This window comes from Mustelus asterias, chromosome 18, assembly GCF_964213995.1.
Source record: "Mustelus asterias chromosome 18, sMusAst1.hap1.1, whole genome shotgun sequence".
NCBI lineage: Eukaryota > Metazoa > Chordata > Chondrichthyes > Carcharhiniformes > Triakidae > Mustelus > Mustelus asterias.
Window position 1 is genome coordinate 30,809,397 of NC_135818.1, and position 13,803 is coordinate 30,823,199.

The window sequence follows — 13,803 nt, forward strand, 5'->3', positions numbered from 1 at the left end:
TTGAGAGAACAGGAATGCTGTCAGGTCGTCCTTCTATTTTTTATGGATTTTAATTTACAGTAACCAGTTCCACTAATGGCCAAGGTTTTGGGAATGACATGAATTCTTCTGCACTCTAGGGATTCTAGGATGCTATGATTTCATTGCTTTCATATTCAATGTCCTGATTCAGGACAATCCAGAAATTCCATTAAAGTTCTATGTCTTGAAAAACGTTCTTCCAACTGAAGAGGAAAACATTTTCACAAAATATCATTTCACAACATATCATTTCTCTGTATTAAACCATGCTTGCCATTATTTTACCCTCTCCATTAACCCATATCCTTGTTTGACTCTATGTGACAACTAACGCATTTTTAATCTACCTTCAAAAGTTTCACTGTAGCTATGTCAGGGAATGTGAAACAAATTAGAAAATCCCACAAATAAAAAAAGTGGTTAATTGAGCCATTTTTATTGACAATAATTGAGAAAGGATTTTTGGCCAGAACTTTATTATGGCCACAAAGTGTCAGTGTCAAATGGCGCATCTGGATATGATGGCCTGCACCCAAGATCTTAAAGGAAGTGACTGCAGAGGTCGTGCATGTGTTGGTTGTAATTTTCCAAAATTTCCTATATTGGATAAAGATTATAGTCGATTGGAAAGCCACAAATGAAACACCATTATTCAAGAGAGAAGGGAGACAGAAAGGAGGAAACTGTAGGCCAGTCAGTTTAACTTCTGTCGTTGGGAAATTGCTGGAATCCATTATGAAAGGGGTAGCAGCAGAACATTCAGAAAATCATAGTACAATCAGGCAAAATCAACATGATATTTTGACAAGTTACAGAACACTAATTAGAATGCGAATCTCTACAGCCAACCAGGTCTTAAAGATACAGACAACGTGAGTGAAGGGAGCATTAAGCACAGTTAAAGAGATGTGTACTGTCTCCAGACAGGACAGCTAGTGAGATTCTGCAAGTCCAGGAGGCAAGCTGTGGGGGTTACCGATAGTGTGACATAAACCCAACATCCCAGTTTAGGCCGTCCTCATGTGGGCGGAACTTGGCTATCAGTTTCTGCTCAGCGACTCTGCGCTGTCGTGAGTCATGAAGGCCGCCTTGAGAACGCTTACCCGAAGATCAGAGGCTGAATGCCCGTGACCGCTGAAGTGCTCCCCCACAGGAAGAGAACAGTCTTGCCTGGTGATTGTCGAGCGGTGTTCATTCATCCGTTGTCATAGCGTCTGCATGGTTTCCCCAATGTACCTGGCCTCGGGACATCATTTCCTGCAGCGTATCAGGTAAACAACGTTGGTCGAGTTGCAAGAGTAGGTACCGTGTACCTGGTAGATGGTGTTCTCATGTGAGATGATGGCATCCGTGTCGATGATCCGGCACGTCTTGCAGAGGTTGCTGTGGCAGGGTTGTGTGGTGTTGTGGTCACTGTTCTCCTGAAGGCTGGGCAGTTTGCTGCGGACAATGGTCTCTTTGAGGTTGTGCGGTTGTTTGAAGGCAAGAAGTGGCGGTGTGGGGATGGCCTTGGCGAGTTGTTCGTCTTCATCAATGACATGTTGAAGGCTCCGGAGGAGATGCCGTAGCTTTTCCGCTCCGGGGAAGTACTGGACAACGAAGGGTACTCTGTCCACCGTGTCCCGTGTTTGTCTTCTGAGGAGGTTGGTGCGGTTTTTTGCTGTGGCGCGTCAGAACTGTTGATCGATGAGTCGAGCGCCATATCCTGTTCTTATGAGAAGCTTAGGAAAGGATATTCTTAGGAGAAGCTACGTCATCTCCTCCGGAGCCTTCAACATGTCATTGATGAAGACGAACATCTCGCCAAATTAGAGAGATGATGAATGTGTTGCTCAAAGACAGGTGTGGGGGAAGTGGGTATCAGTTCATGGGACATTGACATCAGTGCTGGAGAAAGTGGGGGGTGTATTATTGGGACAGCCTACATCTGGACCATGCTGGGACCAGTGTTCTGGCAGACTGTATAACTGGGAAAGCAGAGAGGGCTTTAAAGAGTGGGGGTGAGGTTTTAGTTGTTCACAAAATTGGGAGGTCAAAGTTAAAGTAAGGAGAGCATATTAGCGACCAGTCTGTGTGCGTATCAACAGAAAACTACAGGTAGGAACAGATCATATGAACATTATAATACAGCAAGGACTCATACAAGAGCCGTAACTAGGAGGGGGGAGGGATCTAAGAACAGTAAGTTTTTAAAAATCAGGGTTATATGAGGGAGCGGTAGCACAGGATAGTGAGGGAGACTTGTCTGTCATAGTGCGACAAGCTGGGGCAGGAAACAGAAACAAAAATATGCAACACAGAGCAAATCCAGAGTTGTAAACAACTGTAAAAAATCAAAGCCAAATTTACTTTATCTGAATGCTCGAAGCACTTGTAACAAGATAGATGAGTTGACAGCACCAATTGCAACATTTGAATATGATAAAACATTACAGCGCAGTACAGGCCCTTCAGCCCTCAATGTTGCGCCGACCTGTGAAACCAATCTAAAGCCCATCTAACCTACACTATTCCAATATCATCCATATGTTTATCCAATGACCATTTAAATGCCCTTAATGTTGGCGAGTCCACTACTGCTGCAGGCAGGGCATTCCACACCGTTACTACTCTCGGAGTGAAGAACCTACCTCTGACATCTGCCCTATATCTATCACCCCTCAATTTAAAACTATATCCCCTCATGCTAGCTATCACCATCCGAGGAAAAAAGCTCTCACTATCCACCCTATCTAATCCTCTGATCATCTTGTATGCCTCTTAACCTCAAGTCCCTCAGCCTTTCCTCATACGATCTTCCCACCATACCAGGCAACATCCTGGTAAATCTCCTCTGCACCCTTTCCAAAGCTTCCACATCCTTCCTATAATGCGGCGACCAGAACTGTACGCAATACTCCAAGTGCGGCCGCACCAGAGTTTTGTACAGTTGCAGCATGACCTCATGGCTCCGAAACTCAATCCCTCTACCAATAAAAGCTAACACACCGCATGCCTTCTTAACAACCCTATCAACCTGGGTGCCAACTTTCAGGGATCTATGCACATGGATGGATACCCAGATCCCTCTGTTCATCCACACTACCAAGTATCATACCATTAGCCCAGTACTCTGTATTCCTGTTACTCCTTCCAAAGTGAATCACCTCACACTTTTCCGCATTAAACTCCATTTGCCACCTCTCAGCCCAGCTCTGCAGCTTATCTATGTCCCTCTGTAACCTGCCACTTCCCTCCGCACTGTCGACAACTCCACCGACTTTAGTGTCATCCGCAAATTTACTAATCCATCCTTCTACATCCTCATCCAGGTCATGAATAAAAATGACAAACAGCAGTGGCCCCAAAACAGATCCTTGCGGTACACCACTAGTAACTGAACTCCAGGATGAATATTTCCCATCAACTACCACCCTCTGTTTTCTTACAGCTAGCCAATTCCTGATCCAAACCACTAAATCACCCTCAATCCCATGTGTCCGTATTTTCTGCAATAGCTTACTATGGGGAACCTTATCAAACGCTTTGCTGAAATCCATATGCACCACATCAACCGCTTTACCCTCATCCACCTCTTTGGTCACCTTCTCAAAGAACTCAATAAGGTTTGTGAGGCACGACCTACCCTTCACAAAACCGTGCTGACTATCCCTAATCAAATTATTCCTTTCTAGATGATTATAAAGCCTATCTCCTATAAGCCTTTCCAAAAAACTTTGCCCACAACAGAAGTAAGGCTCACCGGTCTATAATTACCAGGGTTGTCCCTACTCCCCTTCTTAAACAAGGGGACAACATTTGCTATCCTCCAGTCTTCTGGCACGGTTCCTATAGACAATGACGACACAAAGATCAAAGCCAAAGGCTCTGCAATCTCCTCTCTACCCTCCCAGAGAATCCTAGGATAAATCCCATCCGGCCCAGGGGACTTATCTATTTTTACCCTTTCCAGAATTGCTAACACCTCCTCCTTATGAACATCAATCCCGTCCAGTCCAACAGCCTGCATCTCAGTACTCCTCTCAACAACACTGTCCCTCTCCTGTGTGAATACCGACGAAAAATATTCATTTAGTGCCTCTCCTATCTCTTCAGACTCCACGCACAACTTCCCACTACTGTCCTTGACTGGCCCTAATCTTAGCTTAGTCATTCGATTACTCCTGACATACCTATGGAAAGCTTTAGGGTTTTCCTTGATCCTACCTGCCAAAGACTTCTCATGTCCCCTCCTGGTTCTTAACTCTTTCTTTATGTCCTTCCTGGCTAACTTGTAACTCTCAAGCGCCCGAACTGCGCCTTCACGTCTCATTTTAACATAAGTCTCCTTCTTCCTCGTCACAAGAGATTCAACCTCTTTACTAAATCACGGTCCCTCACACGACTGCTTCCTCCCTGCCTGACAGGTACATAGAACAGAGAACAGTACAGCACAGAACAGGCCCTTCGGCCCACGATGCTGTGCCGAGCTTTATCTGAAACCAAGATCAAGCTATCCCACTCCCTATCATCCTGGTGTGCTCCATGTGCCTATCCAATAACCGCTTAAATGTTCCTAAAGTGTCTGACTCCACTGTCACTGCAGGCAGTCCATTCCACACCCCAACCACTCTCTGCGTAAAGAACCTACCTCTGATATCCTGCCTGTATCTCCCACCACGAACCCTATAGTTATGCCCCCTTGTAATAGCTCCATCCACCCGAGGAAATAGTCTTTGAACGTTCACTCTATCTATCCCCTTCATCATTTTATAAACCTCTATTAAGTCTCCCCTCAGCCTCCTCCGCTCCAGAGAGAACAGCCCTAGCTCCCTCAACCTTTCCTCACAAGACCTACCCTCCAAACCAGGCAGCATCCTGGCAAATCTCCTCTGCACTCTTTCCACTGCTTCCACATCCTTCTTATAGTGAGGTGACCAGAACTGCACACAATATTCCAAATGTGGTCTCACCAAGGTCCTGTACAGTTGCAGCATAACCCCACGGCTCAAACTCCAACCCCCTGTTAATAAAAGCTAACACACTATAGGCCTTCTTCACAGCTCTATCCACTTGAGTGGCAACCTTCAGAGATCTGTGGATATGGACCCCAAGATCTCTCTGTTCCTCCACAGTCTTCAGAACCCTACCTTTGACCCTGTAATCCACATTTAAATTAGTCCTACCAAAATGAATCATCTCACATTTATCAGGGTTAAACTCCATTTGCCATTTTTCAGCCCAGCTTTGCATCCTATCTATGTCTCTTTGCAGCTTACAGCACCCCTCCACCTCATCCACTACTCCACCAATCTTGGTGTCATCAGCAAATTTACTGATCCACCCTTCAGCCCCCTCCTCTAAGTCATTAATAAAAATCACAAAGAGCAGAGGACCAAGCACTGATCCCTGCGGCACTCCGCTAGCAACCTGCCTCCAGTCCGAAAATTTTCCATCCACCACCACCCTCTGTCTTCGATCAGATAGCCAGTTACCTATCCAATTGGCCAACTTTTCCTCTATCCCACACCTCCTTACTTTCATCATAAGCTGACCATGGGGGACCTTATCAAACGCCTTACTAAAATCCATGTATATGACATCAACTGCCCTACCTTCATCAACACACTTAGTTACCGCCTCAAAAAATTCTATCAAATTTGTGAGGCACGACTTGCCCTTCACGAATCCATGCTGACTATACCGGATTAATCCGCATCTTTCTAAATGGTCGAAAATCCCATCCCCAAGGACCTTTTCCATCAATTTACCAACCACCAAAGTAAGACTAACCGGTCTATAATTACCAGGGTCATTTCTATTCCCTTTCTTAAACAGAGGAACAACATTCGCCTTTCTCCAGTCCTCTGGCACCATCCCCGTGGACAGCGAGGACCCAAAGATCAAAGCCAAAGGCTCTGCAATCTCATCCCTTGCCTCCCAAAGAATCCTTGGATACATTTCATCAGGCCCAGGGGACTTATCGACCTTCAGTTTATTCAAAACTGCCAGTACATCCTCCCTCCGAACATCTATTTCCTCCAGCCTATTAGCCTGTAACACCTTCTCTTCCTCAAAAACATGGCCCCTCTCCTTGGTTAACACTGAAGAAAATTATTCATTCATCACCTCGCCTATCTCTTCTGACTCCATACACAAGTTCCCACTACTGTCCTTGACCGGCCCTAACCTCACCCTGGTCATTCTTTTATTCCTCACATAAGAGTAAAAAGCCTCTTTTTCAAGGACGTGTAGTAGCTGTTCCTTGAACAAGTTCCACATTACAATTGTGCCCATCCCCTGCAGTTTCCTTCCCCAACCTATGCCACCTAAATCTCACCTAATCACATCATAATTTCCTTTCCCCCAGCTATAACTCTTGCCCTTCAGTATATACCTATCCCTTTCCATTGCTAAGGTAAACGTAATCGAATTGTGGTCACTATCACCAAAGTGCTCACCTACCTCCAAATCTAACATCTGGCCTGGTTCAATACCCAGTACCAAATCCAATGTGGCCTCGCCTCTTGATGGTCTATCTACATACTGTGTCAGGAAGCCTTCCTGCACACATTGGACAAAAACTGACCCCTCTAAAGTACTCGAACTATAGCTTTTCCAGTCAATATTTGTAAAGTTAAAGTCCCCCATAACAACTAGATACGTCAGGTTCCTATTTATCAACTACAGCTCAGCCTTTAACACCATTATTCCTACAAAACCCATCTCCAAACTCTGTGGCCTGGGGCTCGGCTAATCCCTCTGTGACTGGATCCTGAACTCCCTAACCCACAGACTGCAATCAGTAAGGATAGGCAACAACACCTCCCCCATGATCATCCTCAACACCGGTGCCCCACAAGGCTGTGTCCTCAGCCCCCACACTATTCTCCTTGTATGCCTATGACTGTGTGGCCAAACTCCCCTCCAACTCAACTTTCAAGTTTGCTGGTGACACCAACGTAGTGGGTCGGATCTCAAACAATGATGAGACGGAGAATCTTGTGAAGTGGTGTGCAACAATAATCTCTCCCTCAATGTCAACAAAACAAAGGAGATAGTCATCGACTTCAGAAAGCATAGTGGAGGACATGCCCCTGTCTACATCACAAATCAAATCAAGTTCAAACAGCTGGTCCAAAATGCTCAGCAGGAGTTTATCCCAATCTAAAAGAGGGATTCCACGAGGAAGAGGCATAATCCAGAGCTAACGCAGGAGGCCAAGGATAATGTTAAATTGAAAAGCACGATGTACAAAGTGGCAAGGGGTAGTGGTAGACTAGAGGACTCGGAAGCTTTTAGGATCTATGGATGGGGGCGGCACGGTAGCACAGTGGTTAGCACTGCTGTTTCACAGCTCCAGGGTCCCAGGTTAGATTCCCGGCTCGGGTCACTGTCTGTGTGGAGTTTGCACATTCTCCTCGTGTCTGCGTGGGTTTCCTCCGGGTGCTTCGGTTTCCTCCCACAGTCCAAAGATGTGCGGGTTAGGTTGATTGGCCAGGTTAAAAATTGCCCCTTAGAGTCCTGAGATGCGTAGGTTAGAGGGATTAGCGGGCAAAATATGTGGGGGTAGGGCCTGGGTGGGATTGTGGTCGGTGCAGACTCGATGGGCCGAATGGCCTCCTTCGGCACTGTAGGGATTCTATGATTCTATGATCTAGCAGCAAAAGACTAAATTATTTGATGAAATCAAATCAAATTCAAATCAAACTAAAAAGTCCATAAGGAAGAAAATGAATTTGTGGGCACTCTACTGGACAAGGCGGGTGAATTGATAACAGCAAACAAAGAAATGGCAGATATGCTAAATAAATTTTTGCATCAATCTTCATTGTGGAAGACATTGCAAATATCACTAAATTATCAGAGGGGCTGATTTCAAATAACATAATGGAACTTACAATAATCCCAATCACAAGGGATAGAGTATTAAAGAAACTCAAGGTGCTAAAAGTGGACAAGTCACTCGGACCTGATAAACTGCATGCTTGTGTTTTAATGAAAATGGCTGTAGAGATAGTGAACCCATTGGTTTAAATTTTTGGTAACTCGCTAAATTCCGGGAGGGTACCAAAAGATTGGAAAACAGCCAATGTGACACCCTTGTTCAAAAAGGGAGAATGGCAGAAGGCAAGGAACTATAAGTCAGTTAGTTTAACATCTATTATTGGCAAGATGCTGGAGTCAATAATCAAAGAGGAAATAGCTAATCATTTCGGAAAGCTGAACATAATCAAACCTAGTCAACATGATTTTATGAAAGGTGAATCATATCTGACATATTTGTTCAAATTCTTTGAGGATGTAACAGAGAGAATAGATAGAGGTGAATCTGAAGATGTAGTGTATTTAGATTTTCAGCAGGCATTTGATAAGGTGCCACAGAAGAGGCTGGTGCATAAAGTAAAAGTCCATAGAACTGGAGGAAGTGTATTAGCATGGATTGAAAACTGGCGTCACATAGAAAACAGAGAGTTGGAATAAATGGGTTCTTTTCAGAGTGGAAAGATATAACTGGCGGAGTATCGCAGGGATCAGTTCTTAGCCTGCAACTGTTCTCTATTTACATTAATGACCTGGATATGAAGATAGATGAAAGGACAGGTTGTGACGAGTATATTGCGATTCTGCAATGGGAAATGGTGTTTAATGTGGAGAAATGTGAGGAATCAAAATGCAGATTATGATTGAAATGGAGAGAGACTGCAGGTGAGTGAAGTACTGAGGGACCTAGGTGTTCTGGTGCGTGAATCAAAAAAGACTAGCAAGCAGGTCCAACAAGTAGTTATGAAAGCAAATGGCATTTTGACCTTTATGGCAGAGCATTATGGAGTTTAAAAATAGGGATGTTTTGTTGCAATTGTCCAGGATGTAAGTAAGGCCTCACCCAGAATACTGCGTACAATGTGGCTACAAGAGTGGGTTTGAAGCTGGGAATCCTGCAGTAACTCACCTCCTGACTCCCCAAAGTCTGTTCAGCATCAAAATGTAGAAGTCAGGAATGTGATGGAATACTCTCCACTTGCCTGGATGAGTGCAGCTCCAAGAATACTCAAGAAGCTGGACACCATCCAGGATAAAGCAGTCCATTTGATTGGCACCCCACCCACAAACATTCACTCCATCCACTACCGACACACAATGGCAACAGTTTATACCATCTGCCAGATGCACTGTAGAAACTCACGAAGGCTCTTTCAACAACAGCTTCTAAACCCACGGCTACCATCTAGAAGGACAAGGGCAGCAAAACAAATGGGAACACTGCCACTTGGAACTTCCTCTCCGAGCCATTCATCATCCTGACTTGGAAATATATTGTTGTTCTGTCACTGTTGCTGGGTCAAAATCCTGGAACTCCCAAACAGCACTGTGGGTATATCTACATCATGTGGACTGTAGTAGTTGGAGATAAACACACTAAGAGGTCTCACAATACCAGGTTAAAGTCCAACAGGTTTATTTGGTAGCAAAAGCCACTAGTTTTCGGAGCGCTCCTCCTTCATCAGATGAGTGGGATTTCAGTTCACAAACAGGGCATATAAAGACACAAAAACTCAATTTACAAAATAATGGTTGGAATGCGAGTCTTTACAGCTAATCAAGTCTTAAAGGTACAGACAATGTGAGTGGAGAGAGGGTTAAGCACAGGTTAAAGAGATGTGTATTGTCTCCAGCCAAGACAGTTCGTGAGATTTTGCAAGCCCAGGCAAGTCGTGGGGGTTACAGATAGTGTGACACGAACCCAAGATTCCGGTTGAGGCCGTCCTCATGTGTGCAGAACTTGGCTATCAGCCTCTGCTCAGTGACTCTGCGCTGTCGTGTGTCATGAAGGCCGCCTTGGAGAACGCTTCCCCGAAGATCAGAGGCTGAATTGGTAGTTGGAGGTGGCAACTTACCACCACCTTCTCAAGGGCAATTAGGGATGAGCTGATCGAGCCAGTGATGCCCAAATATCATGAATGAATGAAAATAAAATTCTGAAGGTACATGACAAAGTGGATACTGAGGATGTTTCCTCTCACGAGGGAATCTAAAACTAGAAGACACAGCTCAAAGGTAATACAAAGATGGGGAGCAATTTCTCTCAAAGCCTTTTGAATGCCCTTCCACAGAGTGCAATGGAGGCTGGGTTATTGAATATATTCAAGGCTAGGTTGGACAGATTGACAAAGGCAGCATGGTACTGTCGCTGGTCAAAATCCTGGAATACCATTCCCAACACCACTGTGAGGGCACATACGTCAAATGGCCCGCAGCAGTTCAAGAAGGCAGCTCACAACCATCTCCTCCAGGGCAGTGTTGGGCAATAAATACTGGCTTAGCCAGCATTGCCTTGATCGCTGATGAAAGGATTAAATCAAAGGATTTAAAGGTTATAGAAACATAGAAGATAGGAGCAGGAGGAGGCCATTTAGCCCTTCGAGCCTACTCCGCCATTTATTATGACATGGCTGATCGTCCAACTCTGTAGCCTAATCCTGCTTTCTCCCCATAACCTTTGATCCCATTCGCCCCAAGTGCTATATCTAGTCACCTCTTGAATACATTCAATGTTTTGGCATCAACTACTTCCTGTGGTAATGAATTCCACAGGCTCATCACTCTTTGGGTGAAGAAATGTCTCCTCACCTCCATCCTAAATGGTCTACCCCAAATCCTCAGGCTGTGACCCCTGGTTCAGGACTCCCCCACCATCGCGAACATCCTCCCTGCATCTACCCTGTCTAGTCCTGTTAGAATTTTATAAGTCTCTATGAGATCCCCCTCATTTGTCCGAACTCCAGCAAAAACAATCCCAACCTAGTCAATCTCTCCTCACACATCAGTCCCGCCATCCCCGGAATCAACCTGGTAAACCTTCGCTGCACTCCCTCAAGAGCAAGAACATCCTTCCTCAGAAAAGGAGACTAAAACTGCACACAATATTCTAGGTATGGCCTCATCAAGGCCCTGCATAATTGCGACAACACACCCCTGCTCCTGTACTCGAAATCTCTCGCAATGAAGGCCAACATACCATTTGCCTTCTTTACTGCCTGCTGCACCTGCATGCTTACCTTCAGTGACTGGTGCACAAGGACACCCAGGTCCCGCTGCACACTCCCCTCTCCCAATTTATAGCCATTCAGGTAGTAACCTGCCTTTTTATTTTTGCTTCCAAAGTGAATAACCTCACATTTATTCAAGTTATACTGCATCTACCATTGATTTACCCACTCACCCAACCTGTCCAGATCATGCTGAAGAATCTCTGCATCCTCATTACAGTTCACCCTCCATTATGTGTGACAGGCAAGAAAATTAAGGCCACAATCAGATCAGCCATTATCTTACTTGTGGCAGAGCAAACTACTATTTCACATGTACTTATGACAGGGATGGCCCTATGAACCATAAAGATAGAGCATTGTTTAAATAACTCTTCCTAAAGACCAGCCCAATATCCAGCGAGATTCAGTGTCTAACCATTGAGTGTCAGGAGGCCTCAGCTGGAAACCTGTGGGGAAGGTACTCGGCAGTTAGTTTTGGGGAGTGAGGTTGGTCAGGAGGCAATTTGGAATAGGAAGATTTTCCTTTCAATCAAAACATTAAAGCATCACCACCGCCCATGCTGCCTGGCAATTATTCAATACCAACAATGCAGTGAATGGAACTCGAATGTCCTATCTGTTATAACTATATTCTCAGCTAAGCACAAGCGAAGCCCAAGGGCAGTATAGTTCCACAATTTATTAGGCCATTTTGCTTTTGTAAATGTACGTTTTGCTGAAAGTTGTCCAGAATGAACTGGGACTATCCTTTTGTTTTTGGATTAGTCTATAACACATTCCTAGAGTTTTTGTAGTCAAGGCTGAGGGTAGGTTAAGAAGACCCCTTTCTGGCCCATGAGCTGAATCATGACGTGTTTGCCTGGCAGTGTAACCATCATTCCACTCCCAAGCCTTCAACTAACATTACAAATCAGAGCATAATGACTTGAATGAGACTTGATTTGCCTATGTAAAGAAAGTTCCCAGTGACTTTGTGGGTTTCCTACTTAGCTGTTCAGAAGGATAGTTTGATACAGGGTCAAAGACAAAATGTTAAGTGCTCAACTTCATTGTGGGACTTTTAACCTACAAACCTCTTGTTCAAAGGTAAGGGAGTTGTCATCTGAGCCAAGTTTCTACCAGATAGCAGCAAATTAACCAACATTCTTTGAGTGGCACTGTCCAAACAATTTTTATAAACCAAGTATGGGAGCATACTAGTTACATTACTGGATCAGCAATGCAATCGTGGCATGATAGGCTGTTTCTTTCACATCTCAAAACTCCCTTTGTCACAATCAAATGTGCCATATACTCCATTCCAATATGCTAATAAAAAGGTTGGCAGGATTCACTTCCACAAGTAAAATGAATTCTCGTGAGACTAGCTAATCTAAAGTGACCAATTCAACCGAATCCTTGCACTTGTTTTGATAGCAGGTGCTGCTGAGCCTCCCAAATCAAACGAAATTTTAATGCTTCCAACTAAATCATATCAATTCAATATCTTACTTTCAGAGCCTTGAAAATGATTGCTGGAGGTCTGGGTGATCGAGTTGTGTTATTGTTCAATTGTTGTTCGATCATCCGTAACACTCCTGAAAAATCCGTTGGAGGATTATATGTTCTGGTCCCTTTGTATTGGATGGAACAGAAGGCTTCCGGAAACCTGCCTAGCTTGCGAAATCGCTCCTGTAGCAGTTTTTCTGGTATCGCTGAAGGTCTATCTGCGACAATGTCAAGAGAATAAAATATTTTAATATTCCAATAAGTTTGTGGTTTGTCGCCATACATTTATCTCCTTACAATTCAACAGTACAATAGTCAGGAAGTGATTTTGAAAGTGATTTTGCACTAATTATGAGTAGCCAAAACTGAGATCAGAGAGTTAGAAGGCTTTTATTTTACCCCTAAACATTATTAGGTTAATAGAATCAGTCCTTAAATCTCAACAAGAAACAATGACAAGGCATTGCGCTAAGTACATTGCCTAAAGAATTAAATTTCAAGGTTCAAATTTTGCATAATGCACTGTAATTCCAACAAAGTGCAACTTTATGGACTTCAATACCCCTACCTGAAATATTAATAACAGCAAACAGAAACTGTCCCAGCTTCCATTTGGAAGAATAAGTTCTAGATTTGCACTAACTTTTCACAAAGTGCGTCCTGACTCAACTGCGAGCTGGCCGAGGTCGAATGTTCAGATTAGGCCCTCCTGTTATTGATTCCCCTGTAAGAAGTCTCACAACACCAGGTTAAAGTCCAATAGGTTTATTTGGCAGCACAAGCCACTAGCTTTCGGAGCGCTGCTCCTTCATCAAGTGAGTGGGATTTCAGTTCACAAACAGGACATATAAAGACACAAACTCAATTTGTTGGAATGCAAGTCACCAGTCCAACGCCGGCATCTCCACATTATTGATTCCCCTGCCAGAGGAACTAATTGCTCTCTAACTATCCAATTATGTCTTTGTATAATTTTAAAAATGACACTTAGATCTCTTAATCTACCAACTCAAGTGGACACAAATCAAGTTTATGAAAGTGTCCTCATAATTTAACCCCTTACATTCTGTCATTCAGTGAGATCATAGCTCATCTGTGACCTAACTTCATATAAGCCTTTACCTCACATCAGTTAATACTCTGATTAACAAAAATATAAACACAGATTTAAATTTAACAACTAGGGGTGAAATTGTAGTGTTGGAAAAATAGGATATCCTTGAAAAAGAAGACAGCACGGTAGCACAGTGGTTAGCACTGC

General features: G+C 44.0%; 1 protein-coding gene across 5 annotated transcripts in view; it reads right to left on the reverse strand.

The window, feature by feature from the left end:
• The window catches only part of zfyve1 (zinc finger, FYVE domain containing 1), a 178,493-nt gene that overhangs the window by 123,059 nt on the left and 41,631 nt on the right, over positions 1-13,803 (reverse strand). For 4 of the 5 annotated variants that reach the window (XM_078233658.1, XM_078233659.1, XM_078233663.1 and 1 more), the window contains exon 3: positions 12,546-12,760. In XM_078233658.1, coding sequence (XP_078089784.1) covers positions 12,546-12,760 — 215 coding nt within the window. Of the gene's footprint in view, positions 1-1,124; positions 1,251-12,545; positions 12,761-13,803 lie in introns of those variants that run through there. The other variant, XM_078233661.1, reaches the window with a different exon arrangement.